The 14,582-nt window shown below is 57.4% G+C and overlaps 5 protein-coding genes across 5 annotated transcripts; 4 read left to right on the top strand and 1 right to left on the bottom strand.

Moving 5' to 3' along the window:
• Positions 1–1,659: 1,659 nt before the first annotated feature.
• Positions 1,660–6,999, top strand: PHSY_003136 (likely protein kinase; the record flags this gene model as incomplete). The annotated part of the gene is made up of 1 exon (XM_012333757.1): positions 1,660–6,999. One exon carries the CDS (start codon positions 1,660–1,662, stop codon positions 6,997–6,999), a length of 5,340 nt encoding a protein of 1,779 aa, XP_012189147.1.
• A 415-nt stretch (positions 7,000–7,414) lies between these two features.
• Positions 7,415–9,836, top strand: PHSY_003137 (hypothetical protein; the record flags this gene model as incomplete). Its single annotated transcript, XM_012333758.1, has 2 exons — positions 7,415–7,437; positions 9,209–9,836. 2 exons carry the CDS (start codon positions 7,415–7,417, stop codon positions 9,834–9,836), a joined length of 651 nt encoding a protein of 216 aa, XP_012189148.1.
• Positions 9,837–10,187: 351 nt separating this feature from the next.
• On the bottom strand, positions 10,188–12,431 carry PHSY_003138 (hypothetical protein; the record flags this gene model as incomplete). Its single annotated transcript, XM_012333759.1, has 1 exon — positions 10,188–12,431. One exon carries the CDS (start codon positions 12,429–12,431, stop codon positions 10,188–10,190), a length of 2,244 nt encoding a protein of 747 aa, XP_012189149.1.
• Positions 12,432–12,639: 208 nt separating this feature from the next.
• On the top strand, positions 12,640–12,918 carry PHSY_003139 (hypothetical protein; the record flags this gene model as incomplete). Its single annotated transcript, XM_012333760.1, has 1 exon — positions 12,640–12,918. One exon carries the CDS (start codon positions 12,640–12,642, stop codon positions 12,916–12,918), a length of 279 nt encoding a protein of 92 aa, XP_012189150.1.
• A 471-nt stretch (positions 12,919–13,389) lies between these two features.
• On the top strand, positions 13,390–14,517 carry PHSY_003140 (potential acyl-CoA thioesterase; the record flags this gene model as incomplete). The annotated part of the gene is made up of 1 exon (XM_012333761.1): positions 13,390–14,517. The coding sequence occupies one exon, from the start codon at positions 13,390–13,392 to the stop codon at positions 14,515–14,517; it is 1,128 nt and encodes a 375-aa protein (XP_012189151.1).
• Positions 14,518–14,582: the final 65 nt, after the last annotated feature.

Raw genomic sequence — 14,582 nt, forward strand, 5'->3', positions numbered from 1 at the left:
GCACGACTGATGCGTAACAATGACCTCTTCCTCGTGACCTCGTCCTCGATGAATGCCCCAAGTACTTTACAGGAACAGTGTCCATCGGTACTCCCGAAAGCGTCCTAACTTTCACACACCATCTCGTGTGCCAACAAGGTGTGTGATGATCTCACCTGGCCCCCTGACTGCATCTCGACTCTCTGAATGCCATCCATCGGCAGACATCAGCGGGAACAGCTCGAAGCAAATCTTAATTCGTGCTGCATTGTCCACGGGTCTTGCATCGTCTTCCGCGCGATCGGTCAACCTGAACGAAAAGTACGGCATCGCAGCTGGAGACAATGGGCGGAAGGCATACAAGCCACGAGGTCGCTCAACCGCCTTTACCGCACACTCTCTCGCATAGGCACTGTGAATGCAGCCGATGCAGCGACCATGTGTTGATGTCGAAGGCAGCGAACGCCTTTTGTGCACAGCTGGAAATTTTAATTTCAAATTAATTATTTCGGGTGTGTGTTTGTGCGTGTCTGTTTGTTTTTTAAACGCCAGCCAACAGCGGATTTGGGAACCCTTTCAGTGGCACAGAGACACTCTTTGATGGCTGACCCGACGCCCAAAAAGCTGCCGCTCGCCCGGACCTCTCTCATTCACGACATTCAGCAAAGAGAGCTTTGGCCGTAGTCCTGCCAAACCGACTTGGCTTCTTCGCAACCTTTCCCTAGATTCGACCACCACCATAGCTTTGTCCGCTCGACATCCGGCAGCGACAGGCTATCTCTACCGTCGCACATTGACGGTCAGAGGCTCACTGGTGCTCTGAGCTACGGCGCAAGCTCATCGCGACCTCGCCCTCCTTGTCCCAGCCGCCGGCATCCGTGGTTTACGTTCTTGCTCGACGAGAGCACGGCTCATCCCGTCTCTCGGTCAATTCGTCTCTGGGAATCGACGACCCGAAGCGTAGCAATCGAGGATTGGTACGGACTATCTCTCAGATCGCTAGCACATCTTGGTCGTTAGAACGAGGCTGTCGCAGGAATTCGACAGCACCAGCAATGCTAAGGTGGCATGACACTTCCGCTCGTCTGTAGTTGCTTGCTCTGACCGGTCAAGCTGTACCAACGATCCGTCTCCTCCCGCCCCATGTTCCGTAGTCCAGCACGTCACACGTCGACTTCGAAATGACCTAGCACACCAGCAGCCTTGGCTTTGGTCATCCCCAACCTTCCTTCGGCTTCTTTGTCGACCATCTGTCCCCTTACGGCGCTCTGTTGCAGTCCACACACGTGGCCGCTTCAGCGTGCTGAGGGCGTACGTACCTATTACCTTTACACCCTATCGATACACTTTCTCCAAGACAGCATGCCTACTCATCTCACAAGCAGCGATGCGCCCAGCTGGAGGCGGCCTGCCCAGCCCAATGCCACTTCTCAGCCAGTGCCCCTTCACACACAGAGGGACCACCAACCTAACCGTAGAGATAGAGACATGGCACATGACAACTGGAGGGCTCATGCGCACCCTGTCGCAGGTCCGTCGAATCCGCCCTACCCCCCGCCTTTGCAAGCTCAGCCGCTTGCGATCTCCGCCCCTCACGGCAAGATCGCAAATAAATCTTTGAGCAAGAACGCCGTCGAAGAAAATCCATCGCTGCTCTCGACCAGCCTCAAGCGGGAAAAGATGGGGATGCTCGATGCCGATTGGGTTCCAGGACATCATCCTCATCCTGATCCCAAAGCGTCGCACGCCATCAAGCCAAGTGGGATAGGCAACGGCGTCATTGGCAGAGCGCCCGAGTTCGGTACCTCGCCAACCAAGCCCAAAGGAGTCAATCTGCCCTCGGCTCGCCACCACTGGCCTCTCTCCTCGTCGCTCGAGAAGAATCCGAGCGCTGGACCGGCAACGCAACTGCCTCCCCTGCGCATCGAGTCGAACGATCGCTCTCGCTTCTTTCCTTCCACATCGACGCCATTCAAGCCAAGTCAGAAGGGTCGGTCTGGCCCACCAAGTCAGCAGAGCCTGCAGGCCAAGGATCGTGACGATGACTGGATGCTGACCCCTACCAGCTCTCTTCCCAGCATACCCAGCACGCCCAATCGATTGCGCGAATCCAGCACCGAACGTGTTCTCGCCGGAATGCCTCAACCCGGCGCTCAACATGCCATCGACAGCCGTCCACCACCATCAATCCGCGGTCCTGTCGAACAATTCCAAGCAACACTCCAGTCAGCGCCTCGAACTCCAAGCCCCGGCCATGGTTTTGCTCGCTCGGAAGCCGGTCATACCGGTGCCTCTTTGTTCAACCGAGGCCCCAGCGTCAACATCCTATCCTCGCCGAAGCGTTCCCCTCTTGTGATTTCGGCCTATCCGCATCGCCAGCAAGCAGGAACCTCCGCGGCAAACCCCGTCATGCTCAGCCCTACATCCTCGCCCAAGCTCGCCCACCGTACGCTGTCACCCGTCACAAGATATCCCCCCGTCATTCCTGAATCGCCCGCTCACTCGAGTGCAGACAGAGTGGTCAACAGCATCGCTTCCATGCTCAGTGGCGCGTCGCCCCAGCCGCGTCCTGGCTCTGTCTCTCGTCGCGAGTCTTTCAACTCTGTCGCTTCTGCAGGTCCAGGTCACTTGATGTCCCACTCAAGAAGGAGCTCTGCCGTCTTCTCTCCCAATTCGCCGACCGTTGCTACTCGCGTCGGCGTGTATCGTCCACCGCATCTGCGAAACCGCGGTAGCGTGTCGGGACTCAGACCGAGCGTGGCCCACTACGACCGTGTGCGCACGCCAAGCCTTCGTGGCCTTTCTCGCTCGCGAGAATCTTCCATGTCTCTGAGCCGACCCACTAGTCGACCGCCGTCGACTGTGCCGTTCTACCACGCCGAGAGTATACCCGAGGATGCTCAAGCAGACGACGCAGCACCCATCCCTCTCCGTGGACGACAAACCACAGCATCGATCCATCTGCCCGGCTTGATCGCCGAGGAACAGCAACGAAATGCCGCCGCCGCTGTTGCAGCCTCCGGCTCCGAGAGCGGTCCAGTCGGCACGTTTGTGCCAAATACCACACATCTGCTGGAGCAACCTCTCGACAGCGCTTCATTGCTTGCGAAGCTCAGGGCACAACTCGTCCGACGCGAGGCGGCGGCCTCCGATGTGGCCGCCTCCGACGTGGATCGAGACTCGGTGGTTACCGACGACAACGACCAAGAGTTCTTCGACCTCTCCGACATGATGGAGTATGGTGCATCCGAAGGGCACCCCCTCAGCCGTTACGGCAGCACATACGCCATCGAGGGTCGGCCGCTGGGCGACGTCTTTGAGATCGGGGATCTCCTCGGCCCTGGCCTTGAGCACGACGGCCACACCATCAAGATTGCTGAGACCACTCCGGGCTTTGTGGATCAGAATGAAGATCTCACGGGCAGTAAGTTGGAGGTGGTGCGGAAACTCGGCGAGGGCAGCTACGCGATAGTCTATCTGGTCAAGGAAGTCAGCGCAGACGAAGCTGCCTCGTACGCCTTGCAGAAAAGCATGGCCATTCCAGCGTCTTCGTCTCGCAACCTAGCTTCGGAGACGTTAACACGAAACCCTGACGACGATGCCGATCTGACCATGGTCGCCTCATCGGAGGACCTACTCAGTAGCACTCTCAAAGCGAACGGCAAGGGGAAGGACGGTGGATTCCACAACTCGCCTGCTCTCGAGGAGAGGAGGCGCAAGGACCTTAAGATCGACACTCGCCTGCGGCCCGGGAAGGAGTTTGCTCTCAAGTGTCTGTGCAAGCGCGACTTGCCCGAGGACATGCTCGAGGTTCAACGACTCGAGGCCACCATCCATCAGTCCATACCTGCCCATCCAAACATCGTCACGCTGTACCGCACCTACGAGACGCCCGACTGGCTGTTTTTAGTTCTGGAGTACTGCCCTGGCCAGGATCTTTACTTCTGGCTGGAACAGGCCCAAGACGATGGACAGCGCCCAGCGCTTGATCGAGAAGATGGTGCCGATACACGCGTCGACTACGACGATGATGCCGATTCCAAGTCACACGGAGGCTCGGATGCCTCGAACGACGACAACTATCGCCTGCTGGGCTCCTCGTTGGATGCAACGCCGCCTTCGCCATCACTTCTTGCCTCGACATCAGGCCATGGCTTGCTTTCCAAGCGTCGCATCCGCCTCATCGCTAGGATGTTCCGCCAGATCTGCGACGCCGTCCAGTTCTGCCATGACCGAGGCGTCAGTCATCGCGATATCAAGCCCGAAAACTTCATCGTAGAGGATCGCCGTACCGTCGAAGAGATGCAGTCCGCCTGTCCTGATACGAGCGTTAGCACTCTCGTAGATGGCTCTCATGATGGCGACGAAGCGCAGGTGATTGTCAAGATGACCGATTTCGGTCTCGCGACAGCGGAAGATCGCTGCGACGATTTTGATTGCGGCAGCAAGCCGTACATGGCATTCGAATGCCACAACAACATTTCGTCGTCGTACGATCCAAAGCAAGCCGACATCTGGTCGCTGGGTGTGGTGCTGCTGAATCTCCTCTTCCACCGCAGCCCTTTCACAGAGCCGTCGACGAGCTGTCCTTCCTTTGCAGCGTACTGTCAAGACCCAATCCGCTTCCTGATGGAGTCCTTCGACGGTCTCACTGAGACTGTCGCGCGCTTCCTCGCCGAAAACGTGTTCTGCTCCATCACCGACGACGAGGATGTGACTCAGCGGCGCATCTCTGCTGGCGAGTTTTCGCGCTGGGCTTGCGGTCTTGTGGACCATATGGGCCTGTCCGGATCCGGTCCAAGACGCATTTCTCGAGGCGCGTCGATCTATTCGACGATGCCACTCGTTCACTCGCGTACAGCATCCATGTCGACGCTTCCGTCCCTCCTCAGCTCGCCTCGACCCCGAGCTCGATCGCTGGCGCGCGACACGGATCACATTGCTGACCTCGACGTGACCGCCGACGCCACTTTTCGAGCTGCTTTCGCTGCTGCCTCCGCCAGGCAGGGCAGTCTGTCGCCGTACTCGGCCCTCTTTACGCCCGACGTTCTTCCTTCGCCTACGTTCACACCTTCGCCACAGCCGCCCGATCGCAATCCCTTCGATTCGCAGTACGGTGCTGCGGGAGAGGCTGCACGCCGTGCCGAGGGCATTGCTTCGCAAGAAAAGCACGAAATCCCAGGCCACTTGCACCACGACATGTCTCGGTCATCGAGCAGTCTCGCCGAGACGAAGCCTCGTGAGCTTGAACCGAGCGGTTCAGGGTCAAAGCAGGCAGGCCCTTCGACCTCTGTCAGCGACGACAATGAAGTGCACAAGGATGTTCGCAAAGGCTCGGACTCGCCCGACGATGCAAGCAATCTCCCAGATGAGACGCTGCTCGAAGATCAGAAGGCCCCCAAGGATCGAACGCAGGACGATGCGAGTCGTCCTGTCGACCGAGAAGGCATCAATCGCGACCCAGTCGAGCTCGACGATGCTGCCGATGGTGCTAGAGAAGCTGCGGGCGATGGCATGGACGAGGATAAAGCGGATAGCGTTGCTACTTCAAATCATTCGAAACGGCGCAAGCGTGGCGCGCGTAAGGGCCGCACCCTCGCCAAGCAGCTCAAACGATCGCAGTCTGTCGAGGCAATGGCGGATGGCCAAGCCGACGATCCGGCTGCCAAGGCTCGGGAACGTGAACGGACGATACGCGAGCTTGCTCTAGCATCTGAGAACCTGGCAAGACAGATGAGCAAGATGGCCAAGCCGAGCGAGGCTGTCGACGGTGTGGCTTCGCCGCAGGTCACATTGTCCAAGCCTACGGCCGAAGCTGCTTCTCGTTTCAACTTGCAGGGTTTGACGGACGCTGAGACCGAATCTGCCATCGCCCGGGTCGCCAAGCCTGCCGACGATGCGCCGGCAGCCAATTGGTCATCTGCAGCTGTGCGACGCGAGAGGATGGGCGAGCAACGCAAGACAGGAGTGGCGCCAATCCCAGATCCTGGGAGGAGCAAGGTCATGTCGTGGCGCGAGCGAAATCAGTCGGCTGCTACTCTGTCGTCGCTCGCCTCTTCGGCTACCAGCACATCGAGTCACAGCTCGCTGACGTCGGCAACATCGAGCATCTATTCAACCGCATCCGCCCCCGCTGCTCTCACGCGCAAGGATTTCTCGTCTCGCAATCGGACCCGAGGAAGTGGATTCGGTCTGGACACGATCTCGGAGCGCGAAAAGACGGCGCCTACAAAGAAGGAGGTGGACGCCAAGTATCTGGCCGGTATCTTTGGTGGTGGCCATGGTGGAACGCAGGACAAGAAGCGAAAGGAAGAAGCGTCGAGAGTCGGTACAAGCGTGGATGGCGATGCTCCGACCCCTGCATCGCCCGTGCAAGTGGCTACACCAGCCATCGAGAAGGGCGACAACAAGAACAGCAAGCTCTTTGGCCTGCTTTCGGATGGCACTAGTGCCGGCATGAGCAGCAGGGCGAATGGTGGGATACGCTCGGCAAGTGCAAGCGCTGTCAAGCCAGAGGATCCTCCGCCGCGTCCGGCCGCTATCGAGGCGGGCAGCAATGGGGCCGCTCAGCGCAGCGTCAGCGTCGGCAGCACGACATCTCACTCTAGCAATTCAGGCGTGGCGGCATCCTTTGTCTCGCGCTTCCGTCGTCCTACGTCGTCGTCGTCCAAGGCCACGTTTGGTTCCGAGGTGGACAACGCTGATCATGGTGGACATGCACAGACGCTTGGACCCTACGGCCAAGCTGGTGCCAACCCGGCTATGCGACGAGACGCTTCTACGAGCACGAGCAGTCTGCATCGGGTCACGCACAACGGTTCCGCTTCGGCGGCACCGGACGTTGCACCTACCAAAAGCAACGGAAGCACCAGCAGTATCAACATCAAGTCGAACGATGCTACCGGTACGGATGCGAGCGGGGCAGGGGCGGGGGCAGCGGCACCCGCAGCGTCTGCGGCAAAGAAACGCACCATGGGCAAGTTCCTGCTGGGTGTTCGCGATAGTATCAAGAACTTCTAGGCCTTCGCACTAGACGGCGTCGGCTGACCTCGCTACTCAGCACGAGATTCGCTATCGATATTATTCGTATATCCTTGTCGTTGTGTTCGTATTATTTTGCTCAGAATTGCACATCACAGTCTTTTTCTTCGGCGTCACTGCGATGCGTGCTAAAGTGACAGGGAAGAGCGAGGTTCGGAGAGAGTGGGATTGCAGAGGTGTGGGTTGGATCTTTTGGTCGTGATGGTGGGATTTGATCTTAGCGCCGTGGAGAGGTGGGGGGTTGAGGCCCTGCCTGTGTGTCACTGATAGCGCTTAGCGCTTGGTGGTCCGTCTGTTGGCCATTGGGTGGAGGTCTGGAATTCAGGGCGGCAGACAACGGAGAGTGGAAACTGTCGGACGAATTTTCCGAACGGCTTGTTTGGTCGAGCGGCCGATGGTGTCCGATCCGAGCCAGAGGTGAGATCGGGATTTTGTCTGTGACTTGTCAGCCGTCTCGCACTTCAGCTTCTGCGTAGCTTGTCTGGACCGCGGATCACTTTCGAGTCCACGTTGGTAGGAGGTGCCTGACCCACAACGGCAGTGGTGCAACGTGGACGATGTATCCCGTGACTCGGCGTTCTGGCGAAGATGATGGGATGTTGATGCCGGTGTCACTCGTTGAAGCCTATAGTGGAGCAACGGATGGATGACCGCGGAGTGGAGTAGTCGCAAGTCGACTGCGTTGCGGCAAAGCACCCTCGGAAAATTTTCTCCACTCACAAACAGGGACGGAACCACTTATCCGCGAGACGCACAATGGAAGATGACTTTTTTGCAACTCCGTCCAGCCGACTTGGACGACCCTTGATTCCACGAAATGACAACGGCGCCGTGATCCTTGCTCAGCTTCTTGCACGGCTTGTCTCGGCATTGCACAAGACTCTTGGGACATAGCAACGATGTCGTGGTGATCACATTGAACATAGCAACGGTGCCGCGGTGATCAGAACAGGAAGATTGCGACGATCTTTGCGAGAGGGTGATGCACGTCATGCAAAGCGGCTAGGCACTGAAAAAAATTTGCCGAGCCAGATCAGCCTAAAAGAAGAAGCCGGACGTAAGCAAAAGACCGCGAGGCAATTTGGAGATTATTCACGCATGATGTTTCGGCAGTCGACTTCCGCGGGGATGCCGCGTCCTTGCCTTGGCCTGCTGGTGAGCACCTCTTCGCGTGATCAGCTGCATCCGCTGCCGAGAAGGCTAATCCGATTTGAGCCTAAGCCTCTTGTCGACGCCTAGCTTTTGACGAGTCACGCTAGTGTCGTGGCAATGGGCTTGGCTGCGGTGAGGACTCGTCTGACGCGATCACAGCGCAAATCGCTCGCGGCATGGCTGACGAAAGTTGGTGGATGGCTATGCGAGATTCTGCATGGAGCCTGCGGCATGCTCAAAACTTGGCTTCTTTTGCCACGAGTCTTGGAAGCGTAAGCCAAGCCGATCGTATTCTTCATTTCTGTCCTGCCCCGCAGGCTGCCAAGTCGTCCGTGTGTTTGGTCTATGATACGGTATGAACTAGGCTGTCTTGCCAAGAAAGCGCCAGAATGGTTTCGTGCTTGGGGCTCGTTAGCTCGGTCGGGCGAACGCGCAGTCGAAGAAAATGAGAGGAATCAGGCGGAGTTAGCTTTCCGGAAAGGCGGGCCTAAGGAGCGCGTGCGTGATCTTGTATGTCAGCTCGTCTTTGTGCGACCGCGCTGCGTGCCGGTGTCCGTGTCAGAATTGGTGACGTTGAATTGCGCCTTGTTTCTGCGCTTGGCACTTTCTTAGCTCCACGGGAAATCCGACTCTGCTCTTCCGCCTGCCAAATTTTGATCTGCCGGGAGAGAAAACGGAAAAGAGAAAGCAGCGCTGACATTCTGCCGTACTCCGTGGACTAAGTTCAGCTGCTTCTCCACTTGAAGTGAAAAAAAACGGCTCCTGCCAAGCCGCTGTCGCCGCCTCGAGCAGGCGAGAAGAAGCTTCTTGTGTCCCCGGCAGGCTGAGCTTTGTTTGACATTACGGTGCTACGGTAACATGATGCCGCTCGGCAAATGTCATCCTTTGCATAGATGCATAGGATTGAGCCGTTTGCCGTCGATGACAGGTCCAACGGGTATATAGTCAGGCGCCCCTGTTCACCATCGACGATCCGAGCCCGGCCCCCGTTCATCAGAAGATAACACCTTACACAATCTCCTACTCCCTTCACCAGACGCTCTCGATCAACGACTGCCCAACACGCGATAAGCAAAGCACCACTTGCCCGGTCTACACCACAACCCACCAGACCCTCAACTCTTGCTCACATACATACATATCGCAAGATGTATACACCACAAGACAACCACCACGTAGTGCACATCGGTGGAGCGTCCTTCGTTCCACCCATGATGACGCACTTTGCCCACGTCCCCAACCTCGCCTCGAGCCTATCCTCCCCCATCTCCGAGTCCTCGTCCTGCTCCTCTCCTGTCCACTCTCGCTTCTCTTCCAGCTCCACATCCGCAGCATCGGAGGCTGAGTCGCTCGAAGAATGGGATGCAGTTCAAGCGCATCTGGCGTACGCACGACGCATGGCCGACCACACGGCGAGCATGTGGCAGAAGGAAAGGCTCGCTATCGAAAAGGCCAAGCTCGAAGGAACGTACACGGGCAACATGACGAGTCGACAGAATGGAAACGCAAGGCCAACGAAGGAGGATGAGGTCAAGACGGCCGGGTCGTCGACAGGGAGCGAGAAGAAGAAGGCGAGAGGGTTCGGCGGGCTCTTGGCATCCATCTTCTCACCAAGCGCCGACGGTGAGCCTCAACGTGGCAGGTCTAGACGCCGTTCGCAGTAGACGATCCTCTAGACTCTCCCAAGGGCTTGCCCCCATGGCTCAACCACAGCCTCGCTCCATCCCGTCTCAAACAAACTCGCATCTGTATTCTTCGGCCCCACGTCTTCCCACCACTCGGAAGGTCCCCTTTGCAAGCTCCTCTTTGTCACGTTTTGTCACGTCTCTGTATACGACGCATTGTATTTCTATGTTATCGCTTTATTCTCATTCTGTCACACTTCTATACGTTTTCAAGCTCATTGATAATTCTCAATCGCACGCATCAAAACGCAGACAACCGCTTCCGTGTGACTCTATCTTCTTTTGCTGAGCTGAGTCTGCTGTGACGCTTGACAAGCTGGGATGTCTGCATCACTTGGCTCCAACAGCGCCGCCTGCAGTAGCCGCCGTCCCAACCTTCGCTACGTCTCCACCAGCCAGATGAGCCAAGGCTCGAACAAACTCGATCGGCTTCAGGATCTCCGTCGCACCATACGTGATCTTCTTCCCACCCTGCCCAGCACCAACTCCTCCCCCTACTCCACCTCCTGCTGCTTGAGCTCCAACAGCGACCGCCGTCCGCATCGCATAATCCTGCAGATTCGCAAACTCAACATACCCACCTCCACCCACCACAAACACCACCGCCTCCGCAAAGTTCTGTCTCGCCTTGACCCCCCCACTAACCCCTGCCGTCCTACTCCTCGCCGCCTTCGGATCGAAGAACAGCCACTCATCCGTCTCCTCCAGCGCCTTTGCATTCGCCGAGCCCGGATCCATCAGACTCGCCACCAACCTCGTCACCGTCAAATCCTTCTGCGCAGGCAAAAAGTTCTTCACGCCTTGAACCAACCCCTCCAAGCCGGAATCCTTCAGTCGATCCGTCAACCTCGAACTCAACCCACTGAATCCTCTGAACCCAGCCCCCTCCACCGGCGCAGCCTGCGCAGGCGCGGACGCCAACATCGTCATCCGCGTCAGCTCCCTCACCTTCTTGACGTAGTTCAACGCCGCTAAATCCGCACCCTGCTCCTTCAAAACCCTCTCAAACTCCTCCACGTCGCCCTTCGAAAGCGCACTGTCCGGCGCCGAAAGATAGTATATGATGAACAACCTCAACTTGTCGTTCACGTCGTGCAGACTGGCATCCTTGACCGTTTCCAGAATTGTCTCCTTCTTCTGCCTCGCAATCGCCTCCTCCAGTTGGAACAGCGTGTCCAATCCTCGATTCTTGATACCTTGGAGCAACGACGTGGCGATGTTCATGTGCGCATCGATGGTCGATTTCCTCTGCGTCAACTCCGGCAGTGCCGTGATGGCTGCTTTCAGGTGCGCGGCGTTAGAGGTTGCATCCAATTGACCTACTTCGTCCATACTGCTGATACCCGTGGAACGCGTGATCTCGGCAGCGTCGGATTTGTACCTGTTCAGCTCGAAATCGATATCCTCCGCCACCTGCGGGAACGGAGTTGCCGAATTCTTGGACCAGAAAAAGTCCTTCGAATCCAGATCGTAGGTCTTCTTGCTCGAAACGCCGCCCTCGCTGGATACGACGGTGACGCGGTTGAGTTGCAAGTCGAGCACATCCTGGACGAGCGCTTGGTAGGTCCAGCTGTGCGCGAGCATGGGTACTAGATCGACGTTGCGGTCGATAACTAAGAGGAGTGGACGGGAGGAGCTCCAGCTGGAATGAGCGCCGCTGCCCGCTGCTTCGGAGAACAAGTTGGACCCGCCCCGAGAGCTGGTGATGTGCTCGCGGATTTTGGACTCGAGTTTCCTGGCTACCAGCTCGGCGGCATTTCCGCGAGGCGATCGGATGATTGGTAGCGCACCCATGGTTGCAAGCGTCGAGAGAAGGCCGGCGGCGATGCGGTCCGTGGCGTCCTCGACATCCTTCTGCCCGGATTTCGGGTCGTTGAGCCTTTCGTACGTGGTCAGGGTGCGGTCCGTCGACGAGGTCGGTGTTGCTGCTGCGTTAGCGCCGTTGGTCGAAGCTGAGCCAGCCGAGGGCGCAGCAGCATCAGGAAGCAGCTCAAACAGGTTCGGTTCAAGAACGATAAAGTTCAAGTACTGATCGTACACCTGCTGAACCAGCTGGCCCGTCCCATCGGCTACAACCAGATTCGCAAGCTCCTCCATTACCGCTTTCGGTACGGTGCTGGTGAAGTTGACGTAGAAGCTTTCGTACAGCATCTTCTTCATATCCTGTGCGATGCGTTGTACATTCTGAGATGTGGGCGAGACAAAGTACACAGCGGGCACATCTGTCAATGGCGGTCGATCCGAATGCAGCTGCATGTGCAACGTGACGCCATTTTCGCGCAGATCCTGGACGCGCAAGGATGTGGCCAATATGTCCTTTGAAACCTTGTCCATCACGAGGACCTTCCATACCGGTGGGCCGGAGGGGATGGATGGATCTGCACCACCTGCGTTGGCGGAAGCATCATTCTGACCTGCTGCAGATCCTGGCCGGGAATTGTAGTTGGAACCTGGTGCGGAGGAGGACGAGGATGCGTGGTTGAAGGACGAGGTGTTGAGGTTGAGCAATGAGAGCAGAGAGTTGACCTGTGCTGTACGGAGAGTCGATGTGGGAGCCGACGTGATGGACGCCATTGTGATGGCGCACGAGATTGCTGATCTCGTGTGATGTTCGCTGAGATCGCGATGATGTTGAGAGGAGGAGATGATCGATTCACAGTCGGTGTTGGTTTCCTGACGAGGCACATGGTCCATGCTCGCTGATCTTCGACGCCTTGACGTGGAATCGTGACGTCGGCTGCCGTCCTTTCGGGCGGGTGATTCTGAACTGAGTTCAACCCGCATGTTAGACCTCCTCTGCGGATCTTGTCCAGATTTTCGCACGCGTTACTTCGAAATCACGCGCCTCTCTCGTTCGGCACACTCCGAAAGTGAAGCTCTCCACCGTCCGGAAACGGCAATGCCGGCAGACCGAGACCGAAGCGCTCTCTCTGCGCACGGAAAGGTGTGGTGTCATTGCTCTTCTGTCGTACCGGAAAATGGCTTCCGCAAGTGTCAAGAGGGAAACGAGGTTGATGTGAAGGGCAATGCGAAGAATAGGATTGGGCCGAACCGGGATTGAGGAGCACGGCCGTGTCCCCTTCCCCCCCGCATCAGAACAATGCCGGCATCCGGTCACCAACTTTTTGTCTTGCATGACTTGTCTGGTATGCGAGCACAGCGGTTACTTGCATCCTGTCGGTGCGATATGGTCAGAAGAGCAATTCGTGGTATGAATTGCTTCGAGAGAAGGTACCGTAGCGGAAGACTTGAGATGAACAGGCATGCGTGCAGAGCTCGGGCATGCTTCGAAGCAAGCAAGCCTCTTTCACGAATGGCGGCCCGTGAGCAGCGTCCTAAATCTTAACTCGCTTAAAACGTTGCTGGCCCGAGAGGGTCCACTTTACTTGACTTTCAACCACATCCATCGACCGATCCGCGCCTGCACCATCGCTCCCCCTCGCACCTGCCATTCATTCAAGCAATCACTCATCGCGGCTAGCAAATCCAAATCGGACTCGAGCCGGACTTTCTCCCATCTGGATCGTGCAACATGACCAAAGCAGGATCAAGAGAGATGGGTCGAGAGCCTACGTCTGAAGAGCAGGAACCGCCTGTCTACGAGCAAGGTGTCAACTCACCCTCGCGATCCGGCGTCGCAGATATCGCGGAAGCGCTCGAGGTTGAAGAGATCGATGCAGATCTATACAAGTCGCTCACGCTCTGGAAGCCTGCTCGAGCACGAGGCGTGTTCGGTGGACAGGTAATCGCACAAGCCGTAGCAGCGGCCAACAAGACCGTTCGAGAAGGGATGCTGCTCCACTCGCTCCACAGCTACTTCCTTCTCGCCGGTGATGAAACCCGTCCCATCATCTACCAGGTCAGCCGCGTTCGTGACGGTGGATCCTACGTCACACGTTCCGTCAACGCCATACAGAAGGGCAGGTCCATCTTCACCATCATCCTGAGCTACCAGAAACCCGAACCGCACGAACCCACCTTCGCCATCCCACTCCCCTCCCTCGATACTGACGGCAAGTTCCTACTCGAGTCGATCACCGGATCTCACGCTACCGGGAATCACTCTGCCAAAGCGATCAACTTTCGCGCTCTCCCCGGTCCCGACGACTGCCCTCTCAACGAGAAACGATACCAAGAAGTCCTCCTCCACGGCAACCCCGACCCGCGCGTCCGCAAAGTCCTCGAAGGCTGGATCAGCGACCGACAAGCCTCTCCCGTCGAAATTCGTGACGCCCTTCCCGGAATGTACGACCGCAACGGAATCCCCACCCCCGGCAACCAACAGGCCTTCTGGATGCGTACCCGCAGACCCATGGCTGGCGGTTTCGAAGCGCAAAAAGTCGCCCTCGCTTACGCTTCCGACTTTTACCTGTTGAGTACTGTGCCCAAGGCGTTGAACAACAGCCGCAGGATCAAGATGATGGCGAGTCTGGATCATAGCATGTGGTTCTACCAGCCGTTTGAGGTGCACAACTGGTTGCTGTTCGTCATGCAGACGCAGGCCGCGTCGAACGGGAGAGGCGTGGTGGTGGGGAGAATCTATAGGGAGGATGGAACCTTGGTGGCGGTCGTTAGTCAGGAAGGGTTGATTCGTGGCCAGGTGACGAACAAGCCTGCTGCGGCAAAGAGCGAGGATTCGACCACAAAGGCCAAGCTTTGACCGCGTTGGCTGCACTTGTAACATTAGGATTGTTTTCGAATTTGCAAGTCGTCTTGAGAAGAGAA

Source organism: Pseudozyma hubeiensis (genome assembly GCF_000403515.1).
Source record: "Pseudozyma hubeiensis SY62 DNA, scaffold: PHS32, whole genome shotgun sequence".
In the NCBI taxonomy this organism is placed as follows: domain Eukaryota; kingdom Fungi; phylum Basidiomycota; class Ustilaginomycetes; order Ustilaginales; family Ustilaginaceae; genus Pseudozyma; species Pseudozyma hubeiensis.